General features: G+C 44.3%; 1 protein-coding gene across 2 annotated transcripts in view; it reads right to left on the bottom strand.

Moving 5' to 3' along the window:
* LOC311250415 (glutamate receptor ionotropic, NMDA 2C-like) overlaps nucleotides 1–25111 on the bottom strand; it is a 48053-nt gene that overhangs the window by 18461 nt on the left and 4481 nt on the right. Inside the window, exons 2-8 of one of the 2 annotated variants that reach the window (XM_084342085.1) lie at nucleotides 18577–18949; nucleotides 17831–17929; nucleotides 8249–8314; nucleotides 7801–7989; nucleotides 7072–7412; nucleotides 6523–6637; nucleotides 2060–2271 (exon numbers count right to left, since the gene is read on the bottom strand). In XM_084342085.1, the coding sequence (XP_084198211.1) occupies nucleotides 2060–2271; nucleotides 6523–6637; nucleotides 7072–7412; nucleotides 7801–7989; nucleotides 8249–8314; nucleotides 17831–17929; nucleotides 18577–18933 (1379 nt within the window). In that variant the 5' untranslated portion in view covers nucleotides 18934–18949. Of the gene's footprint in view, nucleotides 1–2059; nucleotides 2272–6522; nucleotides 6638–7071; nucleotides 7413–7800; nucleotides 7990–8248; nucleotides 8315–12847; nucleotides 12928–17830; nucleotides 17930–18576; nucleotides 18950–25111 lie in introns of those variants that run through there. The other variant, XM_084342086.1, reaches the window with a different exon arrangement.

The following is a 25111-nucleotide window of genomic DNA, read 5'->3' as shown; positions in this document are numbered from 1 at the left end:
AACATCACATATTTGTATTGTCACAAATTTGTCAGTCAAACTGGAAAGTGACGAGGATCATGCTCCGGTTAACGGAGCGGCTGTGGTGGATTATTGAGCGAGCTCCCGTGCTGCAGGTAAACAACATGGCAGCATGAATACATAGTAAAATAATCAATAACAGGCAGAGAGAAAACCTTTTCCCGAGAGTTAAGTTAGAAATAACAAACCTCTTGAGTGAAGAGGAGAAGCTACTGTGGGTGAAGTCTGAGGCCGACAGCAACAACACGAGCACACCAGCATACAGAGCACAGGTTCGCCCAGAGGCCTTTAAATAAATCATCGGGTCAGAGATGTGTTGGGCGTGGCAGGTCAACGGTCAGCTGACACATGATGCAAACGGTCATCAACAGGTGAAGAACCGGCGGCAACTTCTTCTGTTTGTTCTCATGAGACTTGCTGCATCTCTTGCTGCGCCGATCAGTATGAGCCAACAATCACACATGATCAATAGATCCTGGGAGGGAGCACTGTGTGTTCACATAGCAGAGGATAGTTGCTTGTTTCTGGGCCGTGACCTTAAAGTTGGTGATACGAGCTGCTGCTGCTCGGGCGAATCAATCGAGACACATTGTCGACAGGAAATGCAGGAGGAAAGCGTTTAGAAACCAGAAAGAAACCCTAACCTTCGGATTCAAGGATTAGCGTTTCATTTCATGATGGCGATCATTGAAAACCACTTGAAATAAGTCAGCAGTTATTAGTCATAAATACTATGTTGGCCGATCCGAGAGGAAACATACAGCATGAGCAACATTAAGGAGCGTTACATACTGCAGGTGACACAGCAAGAAAAGCTTTGCTACGAGAGTTTTACTATAATGTTGAGTTCCCACTTTTCCATCTCAAAGCCCGACAGCATTGATTATAACAGGATATCGTGATGACAAACAGTCAAGAAAGCTTCTGTTTCCTGATAGCTGTTGTGAAATATTGTGTATTTTATTGCTCCAGTGGTCAAAAACACACAACACAGCTGAGCTGACAAAGTGGTTAACACTAGTTTTACGACCGATTTGAAATGCAATTACATTCGTGACAGAGCTGTACTTCTATTGTCTCTGGTTGTTTGAACATAATGAAGACGTCGTGTTTTCCTGACGAGCACCAGTTGTAGGTAGTCAGAAGGTAATGGCTGTTTAATGGCTGTTTTCTGCCATGCTGCGATCTGTGTTTGACACCGGAGGTGTGTTTTTAAAGTGCTTAGACACTCAGCACACACAATTACGCTGTGTTTAATGAAGTGTGGAGGTTTGCAGTGTCTACTCAGAACTAAACTGGGGCACAGAAAGGGAGAGGGAGGGTGGAGATGCCTGCGCGCTGGGCCGGGCTCAGATTGATATACTCGTGCTGATATTAGGGCTTTTTTTTTTGGTATCGGCATCAAAATGATACTTTACTTTGAGAAACATGTTCCTTATTCAACAAAAGCTCTCAAAAGTTAAATGTTGTCTAACGACCGGCAGACAAACGACAACTCTGCCTCAACAAAACAATCTAAAATTGGATTAATGTTTATTCAAATCACTTTCTGATCAGAGAATAAACAAACAAACATGACATTTCATTGTTCGCCTTAAAAACAGCGGCTAGAAAACAACGTCAGCTCAAGGTTTGTTCTGGAGCTTCTGGTAGAAACGGACCTTGAGCTGAGGCTGTTTTGTCAGCTGCTGTTTTCTAAAGTCAACAACGAACTGTCAAGCTCAACTTTCAAGTCGACGTGGATGACGGGATGTTCAGAGTCACGGAGAGTTTGAACACAGAACCACAGGTCCGAGGCGAAAGGTTCTAGAAGGACACTGAGGTTTCATTTGGATCACCTAGTTTTTACTGTTAACTTCACGTTTTATTTCCTCGGCTTTGAGACATGAGTTAAGTATCGATTTTAGGGGGAGACGGGTGCTTGTTACGGGTTGGCTGCAGTCGCGAGACGTCACCGCGGCCCGGCTAACAGAACAGTGCCGAGGCCCATCTGTGCTGATGCGACACGCTGTACGTGTGTTGGTGTCGCTGTGCGTACCTCTCTGTGCGGTTGGACTGGCGCCTGCACGGCACCGTGTTGCGGACACACGTTCCGGTGCCCGGGTCCACGTTCTCCACCATGACGAAGGGATGCTCCTCCAGGGTGGCCACGGTCAGGTGACGGTCATCGGACACTTGCTCCAGGAAGTTGCCGTACCGAGGCCAGACCGGGTAGCGGACCTGAAGGATCCCTCGGGCGTACGTTCCCACCTGGAGAGAGAACAAGAACTCATCTTGAAACTATCATTCACCTAGTAAACCCTAAAAACCTAGTATTTTTTAACCACTTCTACTTCAGTAAAGTATCTGAATACTTCGTCCACCTCTCCATGTGTTTTAATCACAGCCGTGATCTTCTCTACATGTCAACCTCTTCTCTCCTCACCTGTCTCGTCTCTCTCGACTTCACAGGAACAATGATTTTTTTTTTTTTAAGTAAAATTAGCATTTGCTGACCTGGAGGAAGAGCACGAGGAGATGAAAGAAGAGCAGTGTTCATTAATGCAGGACCGAGGAGACGTCCAAAGTCTTTGAGTAAGAAACTAAAACAAAAGAGCAAACCGACTGCATCGCATCAATAAAACATCCCAGCGTGTGTTGCCTTCAATCTGCGTTCATTTTGTTGACTGATTATTCAATTATTAATTCTCTTTTTTCAGCCGAATAAACAAATTGAAATGTCAGTGTTTATAAATGGGAGCTGCTCGTGTGATTAGCGTTATTTATTATGTGTTTTCATGTCTTCAGATATGAGCTGCTTTTAGTAGATTTCCTCTGATAACGTAAACGTGTTTTGTCCTAATTAAGCTCCCTGAACTGACGACAGTTGACGAACTGATATCCGGGCAGACAATGATGTAGCGTAACAAGACAAGAAGAAAGCAGCAGAATGAGTTTTTTAATGTCAGAGGGAGCCACTTTGGACCAGGACTGCTGTATAATGTCACATCACACAATGAATAATCCCATCGATGTCGGCGCTAAGCTCGGTGAAACCCTCTCTGTGAGATCCAGGACTGTTTGTCACATCAGCCTCGACCTAATGAGCCATGCTGAGCTCAGCCCGCGCCGACTTACTGCATGTGAAAGTCGCTCGCTCACGGCTTTAATGAGACCTCTTCTTCATAACCAACTCTCGATTTGCTCTTCTGCTCGCTCATACTCGCGCTTCTTCCCTTCGTCAAGCACGGATGATTTACAAATCTGCGTTGGACGTACAGTACGACGCGCGAGGCGGTGATTTGCTTCTCGGCACCATCTGTGAATGACAGCGTCGGTTGTGACGATCAATCATCTCAATCTGTCTTTTATAAAGATCCTCGCACGTCTTCTCCTCGCGTGGAGCATCTTAAGCCGACGCTCTGTCATCTCCCTGTCGTTCTCACGCTGCAGGGAAGGTGCTTGTTATTGATTATTGGATACTGGGTTTAAGACACAGGATGAGGATCTCACACAATGCTTCATGTTGGAAATCAAAGTAAAGACTTTATTAAATGCATTTTGTCACATGTGAAACTTGTTCCCAGTTCAAATAAACACAGCACTCTGTCATGGGCTTTGGCTTAGTTTAGTTATTTCCTGTTTTATTTTGTAGGTTCTTATGTTTTGTCTTACTTCCTGTCTTTGTCTTCTTCTCGCCTTTGTGACGTGTCCCTGATTATCCTCCTGTTTTCTCTGCATTTGCTTCTTGTGTCTTCCTTCAGTCTGCCTGTCTGTATTTTCCGTGCCTCATCCATTTGTTCTCACTTCAGTTTTTGTTTTTCTCACTGAGTTTTTTGTCTTTTTGTCTTTGTTCACTGAAATTGGCTTTTTCACATTAAAGCTCGCCTTTTGTTGTTTCTACCTGCCTCTGCCTGGAGTGCATTTGTGTACTGAAAACACACACAACCTTAAAGTGAAAATATTTGACATTGTTGCGTCCACAGGGGCGTCTTTTGACACACTTCAGCAACACTTCCCAGCACTGGACGCTTGACCAAAACAGCATGCACCCTCCGACAACCACACAAACAATTACTGGCTGCACCTGATTGGACAAACGCCACTCGGACCAACATGGCGGCTCGTTTTGGGAACTTTCTCCTGTATAACAAAAAAAGCTCAGCGAGATTTCAGCCAAGAAATAAACAATGCAGTTGCTGAATCTGTCTTCAGTTTAGCTTGACAACGGTTATTTTTGAAAATATTTTTACTGAGAGGATCACATGACCACAAAAGTGAAATGAACTCTCCACAGTAGCCGAGTCTCACTGACTGATGTCGCCTGCCAGCTAAAAAAACAACAACGCCTTTATTTATTTCTTTATCTGAGTTTTGGATGTGAGTCACAACCCAGGTCTTGCCCCTCTCTGGTTTGAATCCACTTATTGTAAGTCCCTTTGGACAAAAAAGCATCTGCCAAATCAAAAATAATGTAATTTGTCGTGATGAAGCAGCCGCGGCATTAAGCCTTAACTCGATCAGACCACTGTGTGAACTCTCGCTCTACCTTTTCCACAGCAGCACAGACGGCACACAATACTAGTAGATTACTGAGTGACGTCGACACCATCGCTCTACTGTCTGTCTGCCATTTGTCAAGACAAAGGACCAAATGATTGTCGATGATTGCTGTGCAGCATCTGATGAGCCTTCAAACTCATGCACTCGAGGGTTGTAATTTCATTGTCCGTCTATGTGAAACAACACGGCCCCGACACTTTGTATCTTGTAATTTTCTGTCTGAACTTCCTCCAAAAATAACTCCTAGTCCTACGTAGCTGTGCATCTATCTTCAGTTTAATGTAGTGATGTTTCGAGACACCTGCTGCTCAAACTTCTCCCAATAAAAGACAACACAAAACTCTTATAAAAAGTTTGCATATAGGCCATATAAAGCCGAATCTTGATGAAAAACAAATATAGAGCAGACAAAGTCCAAAGTTAGCACCTCTTTTTGCTCTGTCTTTGGTCTCCACCACCTCCTAAAACAAACACCTGGCTCTTTATCTCCTGAATGCTCCACTATGTTCACCAGCTGTGGTGCTGAGCAGGTATACAGTCGCTTTGTTGCTGAAAACAGCGACCTGCTCCTGCCGGAAATTCGATTGATGAGCGCGAACCAAAACAGTAAAGTTGCTCTTCACGGGAACTGCAGAGTCAGATGTTGACTGTCTGTGGGCTCCTCACTACGAGTAACTTCTTTCTTACATGTACGGTATAAAAATAAAGATTATTGTAGATTCTAGTTGGACGAGAGAAGAACGGGAAGAGGAGGAAAGAGAGGAAGAGTTGCAGAGCAGATAACGAGGACTGTGTCGCCCAGCATCACCCATCGGACACTGATGAGGAACAAACGTCATGTTAAACTGTCAGGGTGTCACGAAGGAGGACGCCGACTCGAAAAGAGCACGAAACCAGTCGTCGTTCAGGATGGGACGAGGACGGACGGACGTGAAAACCTGAAGATGAAGACGTAACGTATCGATGAAGCGTACGAGAGACAAATGCGACCTTAAGATCGACACACACACGTACAAACCAAACCCCACTTCAGCACAATTACATGTCCATGTTCATACACACACACAGACACACACACACCGGCCAGGAGGTGACATTGATAAAGTAGGTTGGTCTTTCCAGGGTAGAAATAAATGAGTTCAACTGTAGCTGTGAGATTACATTCAGGCCTCTCTGTTTAGCCACACTTTTTCAATACGCCCTCGGGCTTTGAAAAGTGTGTGTGTGCGTAAAAGGGAGTCAAAATAAGGGAGTCTATACTCTATAGACGACGAAACGGGGAGTGAGGCTTCAACAGGAAACACACACACAGACGCACAACATTATCGATTTGAAATCACGTCCACACTTGTAGCTTCAAATATCACCTGTTTGGACTCATTTTGTGAGCAATTGCTGGAGTTTAGATTTTTAATGACATCGAACGCAACAGGCACAAACTTGTTGCATCGAGGCGGATTATATTTGTGGGTCAGAGGAGAAACCTACTGCGTGAGGTGAAAGAGTCAGGTGCATGCTGGAGATCAGAAAACAACAGGAAGTTAGTTATATGAGTTTGTCGTGCTGGTTCGGCCCATTCAGCAACGCAATCAGCACTCTGGTATCAGCAGCAGCGGCTGTGACACGCAGCTCACCGAGGCACTCGACATACTTTAAAATCCTTAGCGCCCCGATTTGCAAAAAAATCACACTTCTTCTTCTCAGAGTCGTAACTGAGTGAAACACAAACAGCAACTCTGAGGGACTCGCCGCTTAATTGTGCTCTCTGGTGGGAGCCTTTTGAATCACGATGTCACGATGGTCAGGGATTAGTAGTCGATGTCTGTCATCGTCCATCGGCCCGACCCTGATTCCTGTACAGTTACTGTACATGTTTGGCAGAATGTGCTCACATAACAAATATCTCTGTGTTCCTGCGCCATCAGCGCCATTACGTTTCTGTGTTTCGGTGGCCGGTACCTTGTCCCAGAGCCTCTCCCGGTCCAGAGCGACGATGACCATGGCAGGGTTGGAGAGGAAGCCTTGGTTGTTGAACGACAGATCTCTCCTCTCCCACGTCACATTCAGCATGTGCCTGCAGCCCACAGTCAGGAACATGGAGTCATGAGAAAGTGTGTATATAGTATACTATGCAATCAAGGACTTTGATTCTACATCACGCTATAATTTGCATATTCATTTACACAGATAAACACACACAATGATCACCTCCTAATTGAGCCTAAAGCTCCCCTGGGAGGGCAAACGCTCGAGACGTGGAAGTAGCTCATTAGGGGGATGAGGGAGGCAGCTGATTGGTGGAGGGCAGGGTGTTCCTGCTGAGTGATTTCGCTGTCTGTTAGCGTATACATCCGTGACAGACTGCGCTGTGAATAATTAATGCAGGTTAATTTGCATTTCAGACCACGTGCTGCAGAGCACTTTCAGCTCGTGCCGTGTGCTGGTGCAATGGAAAAGTGTGCTCTTCAGTCTTAACAGGTACAGTCTGCCAAAAAAAGTATGCCTCACCTGAACAAAGTATTGTTGTCGGAGTGTTTGGACGGTTTGGTGCAGTCGCCGTGTCCCTCGGGGATAAAACCGTACAGCTTCTTGAAGCTCTCGGCGCCTTTCGCTACAATGGCGACGCCCTCCCGAACCCTCTGCCGCAAGCTCTTCCTCCACTGCTCCGTAATCACTCCGATAACACCGACGGGGAAGCTGTCGGGCGGAGGGCTGTCGGGGTTGCCCACGGCCGGACTGGGGATCATCCAGATGTAGCCCGGCCCCAGCAGACCCAGCTCAGCTGCCTGACTAAACAAGTACTGCGCCTCCTCGTAGGAGCAGTACGCCAGCACGACCCGCGCGTCCAACTGCAGACGCAAAAGAAGAAGCGGAGAAAACACAGGTTGAAAATTAAGTTAACACTCTACAACAGCCATTTCTGGCGGTAATGTTAGCGAGTGATGCTATATTTCGATGGAAGAGTGTCCTGGTAACGATTTATGACCAAAGTTGCTCCATTTAAACTACACACATTTATAAAACTGGCAACTTTTTCTGCTTTAACTTATTATTTTAGAGGGAAAACGCTGAAAAGTTTTCCACTCTAAGCTTAAATGGTGCAACCCAATCCAGTAAAGCGCTAGTTTGAAACCAGCTAACGTTACTAGTTAATTTAAGGACTTTACACACAAACTCAGTCACTGATTTAAGACGGTGCAACATAGTCCACGACTCTTACAGCCTATCTCTTTGTACCTGCTGCAGCATGCGCTTGGTCTTCACATCACTAGCTCCAACAGACATCTCCAGAGACAAGACGTCCTGTAGTTTCCAAAGGAAATACGAGGTATCTGTGTAGGACTCAACTATATCCACAAAGGTGTCGTAGCCTGGCAGCAAGCTGGTGATCACCGCAAACTCGCCCCAGTCGTACTCCTCCATGAGCTGAGGCAGAGACATGGAGACAAACAATAAGTTGGGTTATTACAGGCTGAACTGAGATCAGAGGGCTCGATGCTGATGTTGTGGGAGTCGACAGATGATCTATCATAAATACAGATTGTATTAATCTGTGGAAAACGGGCCAGCAGGAACCACACGATGTTAATCAGCCTGAGAGGTCCGGGTCGGCAGGCTTGACCCGACAAACATCTGGGATGACAAATACTGTACTGTACCGACTGTACACGCTTCTGTACTGTACCTTGAACATGCAGACCACCTGCTGCTCCAGAGACGCTCCCATCTGCAAGAAGGAGGATCCCTCCGCCTGTGAAGAGGAAAAGTAGAGCCACGTTTAAGGATTCAGGCGCTGGAAGGTGAATGATGTAGCAGCATCTCCGTGTTTGCTGTCACAGGAAGGATTTGAAGTTAGTTTCTCTCTTCTCTCCATACGCCACCACTTCTTTCAGAAATGCAGAGAAAAACATCCGAGTACAGTGTTGAACTTTCTACCACAACAGAAGCAAACAGAGCGAAAGGTTTCCACATTAACTCGTCTGCTGCTTCTCATTTTTTAGCAGCACCTTTAACATCGACTCTGTTGTGAAATACTTTACGTTTGGAGGAAACTTTGGCGCTGCACTTTGATCATTTGTCCTTTTTTTGCTCAATAAGCGCACGATTACTCATAAAAAACATCACCGCTAAAAGTCACGCAGGCAGCACGGTGGCATGGCCTCCCAAAACCAATTAAGTTGATGAGAGGCGACACATAGAGAAAGAAAAGGACTTTGACAATGACACTAGGAAAGTTTAAAAATTGACAAAATGTGAGTCATTAAAGGTTTTTTATATCACAGCAAACAAACCTTTGGGAATGATAGATGCAACACACAGCTGTCAGATATACACTTGTACACGACAACGATAAAGACGCAGATGCAGAGACGAATCGTACACCGAGCGGTCACCATGAATATTTATATTACAGTTTGCACCTTTATCGTCTCTCACATTTAACGACACAGCTTCTCGTCCTCCATATTTATCCTGGATCTGGAGTCCCGAGCGTCTCCAGACTGCACACAGTCGGCCCGCCTGCTCTCCTTCTGTCAGAGGAGGGGTGGTCCAATGTTGTATGTGTCACTGTGTGTTAGCATACATTTGCATATGATCTCGCTGTGTGTTTGTGTGTGTGTGTTGACAGAAAAGATGGAAGTTGTTGGAGCCCGCCGAACCCGCGTCCTTCAGAGAGCGTTCATATACAGTGAAGCAGGCGTCGGGATGAGAGGAGGGACGGTACGTAGACACAAAGAGCGTTCATCAGAGGGAAAAGATCAGGAACCTTAACTGAGCGAGCGACACTGACAACATCAATCTGTAGGTCGATAGATGGACGTTAAGGTCACAAATCACTGTCCTTTTAATTAATGTTTCAATGAGAAGCAGCTCCTAATGTCTGTGGAGGACCAAACATGCCAAAATCAAAGATAAATAAAGAAATTCATTCATTGTCATTTCTGTTTTAGGAAGTTATGTTTTCGTACGAGTCCGTGAGTTGTTGGTTTGTCAGCAGGATTACACAAAAACTACTCAACAGGTTTCCACGAAACTTTGATGGAGGATGTGTCTCGGCCCAAATTAAACCCCGTTAACTTTGATCGAGATAAAAAGACGGATCCTGGATGTTTTTCTTACTTTCCTTAACATTGTGAATTAGGATATATTTTCATGAATTTCTCAAGGAATAATGCCCGGACGTCGATGAAAAAAAGAACAGAGAGTACTATTTAATTTCATGTCATACTATTCCAGATGTAGCATCGACTGGACTAGGCTTCATTGAATTAAAGGGGACAGTTGGCGGAGGTATGCGCTCTACTGCCATTCTAATTAGCTTCTGTATTTATTTACTTTCTCATTTAACTTTCAACTTTATTTAGCAATTTATTCATTTTGAATGTATTTATTGATGCATTCATTGTTTTCCCTTTGTTGTTTATTCCCCAAACATAAATATTTGTATGTTGTTTATTGTTTTGTTTTGTTTTGTTTACGTGTCTTTATGCTAATGAGGGGCTGTCATTCAAAGTGTGTCACAGGGTCAACTCTTCACCTGTTGGTTGATGCCTCGCTTCCACGGCGGTGACCAGGCTCCTGATTAACTTATAAATTACTTCACAACTCATTTATTTATTTATTTTTTGCAGTTTTGGTCATTTTAAGCGAGTTCACGCCTCGAGGTCGGGACGACCAAAACCATCCCGACTGAGCCGATGCACAAGGACCTTACAAGTTGACAACACATGCACAGAAAAAAACAAGAAGCGTTCAGCAAAACTAGAGAAACATTTTGCAGTTTCATCCAAAAAGTGTCCACCACTCCCCGCCCTGCCTCAGGTGGGACTGAGTAATAACAGCTTGGATGGAAGATCTGAGCCGCCCGAAGGTGCTGTGGGGTAAAAGTGGACCTGTGATGTAAGCAGCTGCAAGACCACGCCGGACTTTCATACAAGTTGTAATATTCTGAATTTGATTTGATAACGGACGAGGGGCAGCTGGTGCAAGAAGGCGAAGATCAGGGAAATACAGTCCCTCTCTCTCACTCTCTTTTTTCTTCTTACATTCGCGCCCTGTACAGCAGCGTCCGACACTAAATGGAGACAGGAAGTCTGGGAAATCTCGAGATAAAGCGACGCACACGTATGTAGATAGAGAAGTCATTCAGTAGAGAGACAAAGAGGGAGCAGATAGTGTTAAACTGTCAAGTGCCATGTGGGACCAGGTCTCAGATCTTCCTCAGAGGTGACTAACTGTCATCTTCTCCTTCCCTCTCCCGCCGCTCAGAGGCTCGGCAAAGCTCCAGAGAGCCGCGACGCCCGAGGAACACCTCCGAATATCACAGCGAGACTCTCCTTCACTCAAATTTCACCACTTGTGTCTGTGTCTGAGCTTGTTTGAGACTCACCTCCGGAGGCTGAAAACTCAAACAGACCACTGACTGGGCTGTGCACCAAGAATAGCTTTAAAAATAGCAGTACACAAGCATGTCCGGCTGTCACTGAATAAATAAAAAATGTCTCTGGATTGGCAGTCCTGGCTAGTTATAGTGTCCCACTTCATCTGAGAATGACGGAGAGAGTTTGTCATTTTGAAGATGTGTCGTTAAGATCGAAATGTGTTTTCTGACTGAGCTCTCGAGCGAACAAATAAAAAATTGTGACCTCGTCTCGGCCGCTAAGTGTGTCATCACTATCCAATTAGCGGCATTTTGTAAATTGTGAAAACTCGAACTCGGGAGCAGATGTGATGAAAGACATCCAGTCTCCCGTTCACAGTGAAATCAAGCAAGAATTACCACAAAATTACCTTCTCCTCCGTGTCTAACGCTCACACGAGAAGAGACAGTTCACCCCTCCACCGTCTCATCCTCCACCTCCCAGCCGTCTTCTCACCACCTTGGCAGTGCGGCTGTCACACACAGACGTAATTAGCAGTCCTACTGCAGGAGCGTATGGTAATGTGACAGGAGGACGGTGGACATGGTGGTTGCTCACACACTCCTCTCCTCCCACGGGGGAGAAACTCTGCGGCGCCTCCCCTCGCTGGAGAGACCGGCGTGGGTCAAACAGGAAGCAGGTCGCGCACACACAGACGCTCACGCACATATGGATACATCGACACGTGTACGGTGTGTGTCATTGTCACTTCTGTTGTCGAGCTTATTGTATTAAAGCCTCCATCTCCACCAAGAACAACGCTTTATAGTCATTTGAAGGTGCTTTATTATCATTTTCTGCTACTTACTACGTCTGTTCTGCCACGTCAGCAGTAAATATTGTATTTTTATTCCACGATATTCATCTGAACCCACGTAAGTACTTTGAAATTTGAGGTTTGCAGCCAAAGCCACAACCCAGCAGATTAAAAATGGCTTTTCTGCACGATGACATGATAATTTTTACTTTTTACGATACTTCAGTACTTAATTAAGCTTAATCTTGAATGGAGTTATGTATTTCTACACTACTGTATTGCTCCTTTAATTTTAAAGGGGCACTTTAACTACTTTATTATTGTAATCCACGTCTTTAAAGTTGAGGGATACATGAGCCACTAGTTACTCACGGCCAGACCTAATCTCCAAAGTCCCGTGTCAGCGTTGGAGAACCAATAATATACATAGCCCGACCACGTTTGACCCCCAGTGTCCATCTTGTTTGACTTTCCCGGCCCTGGCACGGTTTGAGGAGGTGTGCTTCGGCACGTACGGTTGCTCATGCACAAGTACAGGTGCGCAGCGTGGACACGTACGTACAGCAGGTAACTGTGTGTCAGGCTCAGTTGCAGCAGAGCAATGTGAGTGCAGGCCAGCGAGGAGAGACTGGAGAGGAGGGATAATTGTGTACGGAGAAACTGGGCCAAGTGTGAGTACCGACCATGTAGAGGTAAGTTGACATTGTCAGTGTGTAGGTTGTGAGCTTAGAGGTGTTTTCCCGTGGAGACAGGGATACTGAGAACAGTAACATGCAGGTAGCAGAAGGGGAACGAACGACTGGTGAGTCGGACTAGCAAGACACTAAATTGTAGGTAAATGATTTGAGGACCTGTAACTGATAAATTATTGAGAACGATTATTCCCAGTCACATTTTCAATCCAACTGGAACAGATCTTCTAGCCTCGACGACACTCAGGCAACTCACAGACCAGCTGCACGTGTTGTTAATCACTTAATCAATCAATCAATGTATGTGCAGACGAGACGAGAGACAACAGTCAGAGAAAATAAACAGCAACTCAGTTTTTACACAGCACTCAATCTGAATCATAACGCACGTGAGAAATTATGAAGTTCTGCACCTTTGCTTGAATTTTCCCGAACTGGACCACTTCTCTGACTGTTCTCAGTTTTGTCTTGGATCAATACGTCTGGCACTGGTCACCCACTGTGTGTGAGGGTCAGTATATCATGACATTGCCCCATTGTGTGGCACTGTTTACCTGAGAGGACTGATTGCAGTGGATCAGATCACCTGTGCGCAGGCTGTGGAGACTGAACCCTAATTAATGAGTGAAAGCAACTGGAGGCGTTTCCCTCGCAGCCAATCAGGGCTTGACAACGCCCTTTTTGTGAAGGTTTAAGAGAGGTTAGAGAAAAATAATGTGTTTTTTGACAATTAAAGTATGTAAACCTTTTCTACCAGGACCCCCAAAGTAAAAATTTGAACCTGAAAATGAGCTTAATATGACTTCTTTAAGGGCTTTGAGCATTGGTTACATGTTTAACAGATAATTGTGCTCTATTGTGCATTTTGTGACCTCATTATGTGGGAACAACTGCTAAACTAAATCATTTTCGACTGTGGAGGGAAGCCCTGTTGCCTTTGCAGCCTCCTGGATAAATAATCATCACTTCCACAAACACTTCATTCTTGACGCTCGCTCACAGATTATTGGGCCGTGCGGTGAGGCTTGGCCATTAACGCCGTTTCATTCCCAGCGATCGTGACCTGTTTTTTATGGAGTTTCTGGACCACGAGGCCAAGAGAGAGCCAGAGACGAGACACAAGCACAGAAGGACAAACGGGGAAAACGGGGTCAGTCTGGCCACAGAAAGAAAAAAAAAAGCCCAAAAAAAGAAACTTGCACAGTGATCCAGCGAGAGACGTCTGGCTCATTGCATCACTTTGGTCCGGACTGACCTTAGACTGTAACTCCTGAAATATATAATCTTCCACTGACAGCTTCAAATTGTAATAAATGATGTTATACGCTTGAATACTCGAGCTCAACAGTTTTCTTTGCTTCAAAAATCCATCACGGGCACATTTTAAAAGGCACTTTTGTTCCTGTTTACTGGCAAACACATAAAGCTGTCGGCTGTGTTTATTCCAGACTTTATCATCGTCTACAACCATCACTCAATATTTGATGTTTTGTAGCTGTAATGAACAAAAAAACTGGTTCATGACTGATCAAACATTTCCTCAAAAACACAGAGATTTAATAGTGCTTCACAATAACAGATAAGCGTTGTCATTTGTAGTTAATTATTCCGCTCTCTCCCAAAATGATTCACAGCGGCCGTAGCACGATGTTTTACTACACCCTCATTATTTAACAGAGCACGCTGGTTTTACAAAAGCAATTTTGTTCTGTTTTTTATGCGCTGTTAAAATCATTTATCTCAAAAATGTCACTTTTTGAAAAACCTTGCTGTATGTGAAGCTTGTGATTATTAATTGTTTGCCTTTGTTCAATGTGTTTAAAAAGGTTTTTATCAATCATTTCGTGCAGGAGGAAGGTAATTTCTCACATAAAGTCACTGGTGCCAGTCTGAGGAAGCGTCACCAGTTGTTTCAAGTTGGAGTTACACAGAAAGTCCATTTCATTGGACACCAAGCAGGTTTTACACAGTCGACACACAATTACACACAATTAGCCTCAGTCAGAGAGCAGGTTCTGGCACTAACAGGTGTTACAACATTTAATTTGGGATGTCATCTGCACGTGACGGGCTGTCACATGATTTTTTTTATTGCTCATTGGTGTTTTTTAAAGCCCTTCTGACAACAGAGTTACACGAGGTTAACGGTCTGAGATGGCACAACCCTTCACGACCCTCGTGCATCATCAGCTGCCGTCGATGGCGTTTATGTAAACAGACGCGAGCGGACATTTCCAATATGGCGTCTTCCGTGTTTCAACATTTGTAAGTGTGATGCCACTGGATATTTTTAAGGAGACTTGAAAAAGTAAATAAAAAAAATAAAAACATGGGTATTTTAAGCCAAAACATGACCTTTTCCTATCCCAAACCAAGTGGTTATGTGCATGAACGTAACCAGTCCATAAGAACAGCATTATCACAAGATAAAACAGAAAATTGGACCTAAAGAAACTTGCAACCTTGCGACATAAAAAAAGTTTCTTCACATCACATTTACTCTGGTGTTCGGGTGAGGGTGGGTTAACTGATCCTTCAACATCTTGTAAAAAGTCTTCCCCGGAGACACAAACTTTTAGTCGTGTCGAACATAAAAAACACGAAATTCAGAGATGCATAGTTATCACAAGACAGAGCTTGATGCCAATTATTATTATTATAATCACTTCCATCATAATTGGAGCCCTCATTTATCAGACTGTTGAACATCGTGTCAAATAAATGAAAGTTTCAGTTTTCGTCATTAAAGTTTCTTGTTGTTTCCGCGGGCAGCGTCCTCCCTCCCTCGTCTCCTCTCCTGCTCGACGACTCCCGTGACTCGACATCTGGCTGCAGCACCCTCTAATGATCACCCGGCACACTGCAATGACTCACAACCAGCCTGCCGACACACACACACACACACACACACACACCAACAGACAAAACACACTCAACCTCTGATTTCCAACTCCTCAGAGAGACGCGCTGCAATATTTTTTCCCTCTCCCTCGCAGGCCTTATTGAACAGTCTTTATGCCTTTCCTCAGCCGTTCTTCACGCTCTCTCATTTCCTCCTCTTTGCCTTCGCTTGATGTGTGCGCCGTCTGACAAAAGACACACTTCCTCTCCTCCCCTCAATCTTTTCATCTTTGTCTCATTCCCTCCTTCCTTGTTGTTTGCCATAGAGAGATCACTGAGACAGGAACCATAAATAGGCGGCCCGGGCGGGTGCTGCTTCCTTTTTAAACCCGCCATCAAAGATATTCATCATCATCAGGCTATTGATAATCAAGCACTATTGAGCTCTTTTATCCCCTTAGAGAATCGTGCGCTCACACATATGTCTTTCTCCATCCAATCCACCTGTCCCATTGTGCAAGACACCTCTGACAAGCTTTTTTTTTTTTCCCTCCTTGCTGACAACAAAGGAGTGTATAAGAGGGAGAAAGAGACCGAGGGGGAGTGCGAGGAGGAGGGCTGAATGAGGCCTTCGACAGGCAGACCTCAGAGGAGAGTGCTTTACTCTTTGTGCTATATGGAGAACTGTCACTCAACACTTTGGGCTCGTCAGACAAACGGTCTCTGAGTACGGCGAATAACATCTGCACGTTTTTTTGTCTCATCAGAGAGGTTTTAAAAAACCCTGAGACTGAGCCAGATGTCGGTTCTGCAAATTGCCAAACCGGAGTTTGTCGATAAGTGACAAACTTTGCCCCGAATACTCTGGAGGCTCAGGAAGAAGCCGCCTGAGACGAGTATGAAAAAAAGCACATCTGGGGTAAATACGAACACCTCTCTGCCAATTTAAGGTGAAGCAGCGACATGAGGGGAGGGTGAGGTTACGCAAGGAACAGGCAGCCAAAGAGGAAACGAGAAGGGGAAGGAGGGTGAACGGTTTGAGTTTTGGGGTGAATGATAAGAGCTGTGGGGGGGCTTCAGCCTCCTGAAGGGTCTAATTAACAGTTTAATGGGGTCCTGGAGCTCCGAGAGAGCAGAAAGGAGCCGAGGCCTCTCGCTTCTGGCCACGGCCTTAATGGAATCAGCCGGCGCACAACAGAGCGAAAAAATGGATTCAAATGTGTCGGGGGGGGAGTAAAAGTGATGGAGGGAGAGATGACGGAGGGAGGAGAGGAGGTGGAAAGTGGACGTGACGACGTGGGAAAGGAAAATAAAGAAGTGGGGAAACAAAAAAAATGACTAACTGGTGAAAGAGGGAAGGGAGACTTATCTGTGAAACAGTAAAACAGTGCCTTCAGGCAGCTGTCAGCAGAGCTTCATCGAAGCATCTTTCTCGCCTCTCCGTCTCTCTTGCTCACTCTCGCTCTGCCTTTCCCCATCAAAATGCAGCAAATCAATCACCCTCCTGCAGCTACGACTCCTCCTGTTTAATACCCATCTATGACGTGACATCCGCAGATACCTTTTGATTAACGGGACGCTGATAAATACAACAAGCTATAGATGACAAATTGTTGCCCGGGGCTGAATTCCAGCACTGGCAGCCGGGATGCTTCCCGGCGGTGGATAGGTGTAGGGATGCATCGGTATGAGCTCCTAATACGTGAGGGTGTTCATTTGCATGTGTGTCTCTACGTGTGAGAGTCGGGTCTATAAATACGAGGTGTTGATGATGGCAGTTAAGCAATTAAAGGAAGGCAGGGGAAGACGAGCAGAGAGCGTGAGAGGAAGAAGGGACGGAGCCATTTTGCAACAAAGTGGAAGAAAAAAGGTAGAGATTAAGAATCCGTCTGCCGTCATCAATCTCCTCTTTACAATCTCACTACACAGCTCGCTGCTCTCCATCTCCATTCATCAGTGAGATACACGCTAAATCATAGCAAGGAAAAACCTGCTGCTCTTCAACTACGCAGGGATGATTGATTGAGGCGCAGATCGCCCGTAGCCACTCGTCTCCCCTCGAAAAAAAAAGTTTCCCTTCCCATAACTCTTCCCAGCCAGGGATTAGAGGAGCTGATGAGGGTCGATGGCTGCAGTCAACACTTATAATTCACCCATCTGTATTGCTCATATCCAAATATTTGCATGCAGAGAGTTGCTTGCCAAAGTAGGTTTCACCGCTCTGACCTACTTAAGTTGTTTTAAGCTGAATGACGCCGGTGTGGAAGAGTTCTGACTAAGACAGGAGGCTGTGAGAGCGGCTGCTGCTGCCGCTGCTGCTGCTGACAGGGTTTACATTACAGGTCGGTGTTCATCGTATCACTACAACCTTTTCTTCTCGCTTAGATAATTGTTCATTATACTGTTTTTGACAAATGTTATATCAACACCTCTGGGACTCTTTTTTGTGTGTGTGTGTGTGTCGTCTCTGCAGCAGATTATTCCAGCCCTGGTTCAGGCTCCAGGTTTGGTTGAAGGCCCGTGCTGACACGGTCGGTTCATTATTTTGACAGTACCTTGTATGGGATGACAACTGCAGAGCCGCCACTGATGCCCACGATGGGCAGAGAGGTCTGAGTGGAGAGGAAGTCCAGGATCTGTGCCACTTCTGCCACCTGAAGACGAAGCAGAGACAGTCAGGAAAGTTGTCATGGGTCGGACCAACTTCATGCTTTAAAGAAATAATCCCACCACAAGATCCACTCGAATGTTTTCTGGAGGTCGGATCATTTAGATAAAAAGTTTTTATTAGGAGCCGAGGGCGGAAATAATAAACTAAATATGTTAAACTTGTTCCTGTAAAAACATGATCTTGTGTCCTTTCAAATAAATAAGTGAATTTGTTTCAAGCATCATACTGAGAAGAGTAAATTAAGATAATAATTAAGTGTTATCTCACCTGCTGAAAATCAAATCCTAACACTGGACCTTTAACTTTTTCCAATGAGTGATATTACAATAAAGCAACGCTGCTGTTTATGGGACTGGGAATCACCCTTTATGATCTGAAACCAAACCAACACCATAATTTAATTTGAGCAAAGATAGTACATGCTTGGCATCTCAATTACTTCTCTTTCTTTTCTTTTTTTTTCTAGCCCCACTCTGTGATTTAAGCCGACAGGACCGCTGCTTCTTCTTTTTTTTACATTAAAATGTTTCCTCGCGCAGCTTTAGGAGACACGACGGTGGCTGACTGAGCACCGTGACTCTGGAGAGGATGTTTTATCAGAAAACATGAAACTGCATGAATCATTTCTACCTGAGCCCCAGAACCCGAGCCCACATCGTCCTCGAAGACAACGCCGTGCAGTTTCTCTGTTGCCATGGTATCACAGAGGTGTGTCAGAAGGTCGCGGGGGTTGGTGTCGTTGACCAGCACGGTCACCGGGCTGACCACCACGGGCAGGTCGACAAAGTTCTCCCCGCTGAGGCGACCTCTGACCTCGGTTTGGTAGCTGGAGCCGCTGAACACCACCGCCACGTTGATGGACGGGTGGAGGAGGAGCGGCCGGGCCTGCAGGGGGAGCGGGGAGGAGATGAGGAGGAGGAGGAAGAGGAGGAGGAGGAAGAGAGGAGGCCAAGGGGAGGGAGGAGGATGTCCCCTGGGAATGGCCATGTTGGCAGCCTACTGCCTGGAAAGGAGGGGTGGAAAACGAGGGGAAGGGAGGAGGAGGAGGAGGAAACGAAAGGAAAGAGAGCAACAGTCAAACATACAAGCTGCTTTACTTTTATGATATTTTTGACATAATTCACGATAATCCGTCAGTACACATCCATCCCCCTACTCCCCTCTCCTGGTCTGTCTCTCTCGTCGACCCTTTTGTGTGACAGTATTAGCCCTGCATTTAGACTCCTGTGTCATGAGGAAAACTGTGTGTGTGTGTGTGTGTGTGTGTCAGTTTGTGCAAGTATGCGTGCATGTAATCCTCCGTAATCCAGCCCCCAGTGTCATGACTGTAATCACCTCTCCATCTCTACACATCTCTGATTCAGCACACACACACACACACACACACAAACACACAGCCAGCGAGCGCAGGATGCCAAAACTGTCTCACAGGTCCTCAGCCCTCACGACCGGGATTACATTACATTACTTCAGCCCGCCTCGCTCCACATGGCGTGACGTCATCGCCCCAGTCACGGATACACAACGAGCGGAAAAGCTGCATCACTAATGAAGCTCAAATCTGTAAACACGCAGTCACGTCGTCATAAATCCACAAACAGCCGGCGCGTGCTGTACGAAAAAAAAGTTTGGGTGACTTTTATTTGAACCTGATCACGTGTGCGCATATTGTTAAAAAAACAATTCGAAAACTATTTCGTTTACAGTCGTGATACCGTCCTCACACGAGGAGGCTGCTAGTAAATGTTACTTTCTGTCACGACAACACTGCAACATAAAAGACCCAGATATTTACATGAATTTACATTCGAGTCTGTCGTCCTCTTTTGTGAAAATGGTGAATGGACTTGCATTTTAAAAGCACTTTTCTAGTCCACTCAAGCACTCTGCAACACTTCTCACATTCACCCATTCACACACACATTCATACACTAATGTCAGGCTGCTGAGCGACACAACGCGTCCAATCAGAAGCGCACAATATTTCTCTGCTGAGCCTTTCACACACTCGCACACACAACTGGAACAGCCATCCAGAGCAATAAGGGGTTCAGTATCTTGCCCGAGGACACTCTGACGTGCAGCCAGGGGATCGAACCACGGCCGTCTTTATTAACTTGCATTTCGCAGTTGGTAGAAGGGCAATATCACATTTAAAGTTCAAGTTAAATTAATGAATATGTTTTGCCATTTAAAGCGGCACAAGAAGCCATTTTCTGATATGACTGATAGTGAGTGATATTATGGTTCAGAGCTACAGTATGTGTTTTGTGAGTTGTATGGACTGTAAAGAAGAAGGTAAGGATAAAAATCTTAGAAACAATAAAATGATTATAACTTATAATGGGTCACTATTATAATCAGCACCTATTTCGTAATGTGCATTCAACATATAACTCACATCCATGAGTTTACCTTCAACATTTGCATCTGCAGCAAAACACTTCAAATAAATGTTCACTGTTTGAAGAGCTTTCCTTATTGATCGATACCTTTTGAAGCTTTCATGAAGGCAGGTGGGCTTTCTTATCGAAGATAAAGATCTCCACATACACACACATGTAGATGCCCTGATAATTAACAACACCTCCCAGCTTTGATTCAAGCCTCCTTTCAAAGCAACACTGGGTTAAATGTGTCCCGCCTCTTCTGCCTGTTCATGCTCATATCAATCACTCATCTTAATAAGGTTTTAAGCTCCGGGGCTTTAGGCGCCCGTAGCAATAAATATACAGTCCCTGTTATTAGATGTTGCCGATAGATCAACCTTTAGTCGATATAAGGTTAGAGCTGGATGACGGTTTACTTCATATTACTTCATAGATCTGTGTTTTTGTTTAGGCTGTGTGAGTGTTGTTTGGTTAAACAATTAAACTACATTTTGACGGTTTTCTTGATATCGATATTGCACAATCTCTTTTGAAAAACTAATTTGTTTATTAGAAGATGAATTGAACTGTGTCATCTGCATATAGTGACATTTTGAACACTCTCCAGGGAGTTCCTGCTGATTTTTACACACTGCAGACGGCTGTCTTACATGTTTTCTCCTGTAAATCCTGGGATTGCTTGTTATGACTCACTCAGATCCCTTTATTTGTCTCCAATGAATGATTATATCTCGATGTAAGCACAGAGCAGCCATTAACCCACCACCCACGTGTGCTAGATGGAGATTCAGAACAAACCAAAACGCCCACGCAGCAAAACTCTGAAAGGAACATAATCTACGTGGCAGATATAAGAAAAACAGCATCCAGTCGTACGTCACACATTAAAACTTAACAGAATTGTACTGATAGGTCAATTTTATAAAATGTTCGTGGCTGTGTTCTGTTGTTTTTATCGTTATCATTTTAGTGTGTATTTATAGAGTTTAAAGAGTACTCTTGACCTCACTGAAACAAAGTAACCTAAGTAGTGTGGGATCATGGGAGTTGGTGTCTTCATTGTTAAACAACTACAATTACTGATAAAAATCCATTTCACAACTCAGGCACTAGTGTTCATGGATGAGGTAATGTTTTTTAACGTTTTATTGACGTCTAGTAATCTTAAAAATCTTTAAAAATGCTAAAAATAGAACAGGTCATTAAAAATGATCAATAATTATTAATAACTACCGAATGAAACCTCATTATCGTGATATAATTTTCAGCCATGTGACCCGGGCCGAGCCATACATATGGCTAAGTTTACAAACTGGGAGTCACAGAGAAAAAGCCTTTCCACACCAAGCACAGGTTTCCATCCCAAAAATTTTGACTGAAATTTATCAAAACTGATTATGCGTTCTTATTAATGATTGCACACCGCTGCAGCACAGTCGTGCGGGGTAAAAAACATTTGGACGGACAAAACACCACAACTAGTACCTCAACAGCCAAGTCAAAGACAATGTACTGTATTTTCTGATAATTTGCACCGAATCAGGTTGCACAGTTGTCATGTGAGTCATGTGGCTCTCAGAGTGTGTGTAGACGGAGACATCTTGATCTCCTGCGGGTTGTGAGATGTTGCTGCATCATTATAATCTGAGGATCAGAATATGTTGATATTCTGAGACGGATGACAACCAAGCTGCAAATATACTATTTGTCTGCTATCTGGAGGATCTAAAAAATAATTTTAAGTGGAGATTCTTGGATATTCACATGTTTGTGTAAAATCACACTTTTCACTGCTGCACCACCTCAAATCCTTCATGAAGTGTAATTTGTTGACTTGAATCCATTAAAGTAGTATAGAAATGTACAAAAGTTGAAGTAATGTTACGTGTTTCTTGTTGTCAGGAATTCAAGCTCACAGTGCAGTACCGCGGGAAAAGCGTCAAGTTTCACGTAAGAGGTAAAAAGTAATATTTTAAAGTAAGTAAAAACATAAAACTTGAAGGATGAGTGGGGGAGGGAAAGGGTAAAAGGTGGAGGAGGACTGCAAAAGACAGAAACAGCGACCGAGAGAGAAACGAAGAACAGACGAACGCTGACTGGGTGGATGATACGAGTGGAGAGCAGGTCAAGTGTTCGGTTAACAGTGTAATCTCTGGAAAAAGGCAGCATAATGGGAGCTCAGATTAGCAGTGTGTGTGTGTGTGTGTGTCTGTGTGTGTGTGTGGTGAGGATGCTGACTGAGTGGGTGTGTCTGCTCCAGATTAGCAGCGATATCACAGAGTGTGATTACAACATGGAAAGGATGTGACCACGGGGGATGGAGCACAATGTGTTGTGTTCAATCGCACACAAACAACGATCAGCTGACAATCCTCTTATCTATCAGAGATAAACAGGGAAACAACACACGTATTGCTCTCATCGCTCTGTCCTTAAACACACAGCCCATTATGACATCGGTAAACCGGTCGACCGACTTGATTGTCTTTGCTTTTGCGATTGTGTGAAGCGGAGGGTTTGTGTGCGTCTGTGTTTTGTGTATGCAGCCAGTGGAATGGGGTCCAGGAAAAAATATTTGCACTGGGGCCAATCACAATTATGTTACGCTGCAGGTGAGCGTGGTAGTGCATGAACCCCGGTTTTCTATTATTATGGAGATTTCCAGATGGAGAGCGGCTCTGCCATGTGGGATAAACTCTCTCAGTGGGACCCACGTCAGACCGTACCTGCGTCACACAGCCGAATGCATCCTACAGCCGGCTGAAAACTAACCACAGCTGCAGTGATACATTTCATAAACGACATGACAGAACATGAGAGGAAAGAACAACAGGATGACTGTGTGAGTTTGTGCAATCAAAGACCTGTAACATCAGATTTACAGTGTGTTTCCTCCCAAAAGTCTGAACCCTCACGATCTTTGCAGGTTTGTTTAACAGTTCCTAAAAGGTCTATAGATGATTTACTGAATGATAAAAATGAACATTTATACAACACAGGTTGCTGTACAAATACCTGAATAATAAAACTTTCACATGTCTCACTTACAGGTGTCTAAACACTGAAACACACTCAGCATGCAATTGTTTCCACTGAGTATCGATCTTTAGAAAACAAAATCTCCAAACTCTTCGTTCGTCGTTAATGACAAAGAAAAAGCAGCGAATCAACATTCGACGATTTTACCAACCGAATAAATCAATAAATCAACAAATCATTGCAGCTCTACCACAAAGAAAGAAACAAACATTTACCAAGAACAATGTCAGAATACGTCATGTTCAGGAGAGGACGTCCTCTTGTCTGTGAAGAGCAAAGAAGGAAGTCAGGTGGAGTAAAGTGCACATAGAGAGGAGGTCAGATGATTCACTGAAACATCAGTCTTTAACACAGGAGACCATCCAACCATCAGTCAACATTGTTTATTTATTAAGCGTGATCATGGGGTCGATTCATAATCTCAACCAAACGTTAGCATCATAAGCTCCCTTGACCTTAATGTAAAAGCTTTGTAAACCCAAACCAAGATCTTTCTCTAAACACAACCAGACCTGAACTACAGACCTGAACTACACACCTGAACTACAGCGTTCTCACCTCATAAAACAGATTTATTTAACAATGAAGTGTAACCAGCCCAGTGGCCATTACTTACAACCTCACTTTCATATCTGGAGCTGGAGGAGGTGGTGGTGGAGTTACAGCTGAGAAGACATGACCAAACCAGTAACCACAGTTCAGGACTGCGTCTCAACATTCGTAAGTGTGATTTAAGGAGACCTCGGGACAATTTCCAGCTGTGTTTGTGGCTACAAAAAACACATTTTGTTTTAGACAAGAAGTCTGGACATCTACAGTCATGAGTCAGGTGACCAAAACAGACATTTTAAGCCAAAATATGTGGTTGAACCTCACCAGATCATAAGCACAGTGTTGCTACAACATAAAATTGAAAGCAAACTTACAACACAGAGAAATGTAAAGCTTCAAGTTTCTGTGTTTTACAGAACTGTACATTGCCAACATGTATTTATTCATTCTGCTGTCATATCAGTAAAACACATCCTGTGAACAGTACATGTCAGCACAGTTTTACCATTTAAATTTGAAATCTAAAAATCTAAATTTGAATTTTAACTTTTCTCAAGCAATAGTAAATATCCTGAGCACCTCAGCCTCCTAAAAATGTGTTTAAAACCTCAAAAAGAGTTTATTTTAGCTTATTTGATCATCAGCCAATTCATATGTGGGACTTTCAGGTGTCTGAAAAGAGAAAGAAGAAAGACTCAAAGTCTGATTTTGTTCTTTTAACTCCATCACAACACTGAGAAAAATGAAAATTTGTGCTATGCAGCACAAAGTGGGACAGGTTTTTTATATTATGAGCAAACCTGTTTGACCACATGTTCAGCTGATGCTTAAGTCTGTCCTTCTCCCCCGGGACGTACAGTTTATATACAGAAGGGAAGATTCAGTCATTTAACTACTTAGCCGGGATGTGATGGAGTCCCTGTGCTGAGTCCCCAGGGGGTGGAGAGGAAATGAGCAGAGAGGATCTAGTTGATGGGATGAGCATCACCACCAGAGACTTATCAACATGTCTGCCTTGAACCTTATTTTTTTTTTTTCCACTGCACCTTTGAAACTGATTTGATTGCATTAATTAGGGCGCTTGAATTAGTGGCCTAGCATTAATGCAGAGGACGGCCTTCCTCTCATCAACATACTGCAGGCGCGCTGACAGCTGCACGAAACATCAGGATTCTCCAGAGCCT

This window comes from Pagrus pagrus, assembly GCF_965226575.1.
Source record: "Pagrus pagrus genome assembly, chromosome: 21".
Taxonomy (NCBI): Eukaryota; Metazoa; Chordata; class Actinopteri; order Spariformes; family Sparidae; genus Pagrus; species Pagrus pagrus.
The sequence above is the reverse complement of the archived record's forward strand: the minus strand, read 5'-3'. Positions and strand labels throughout refer to the sequence as shown.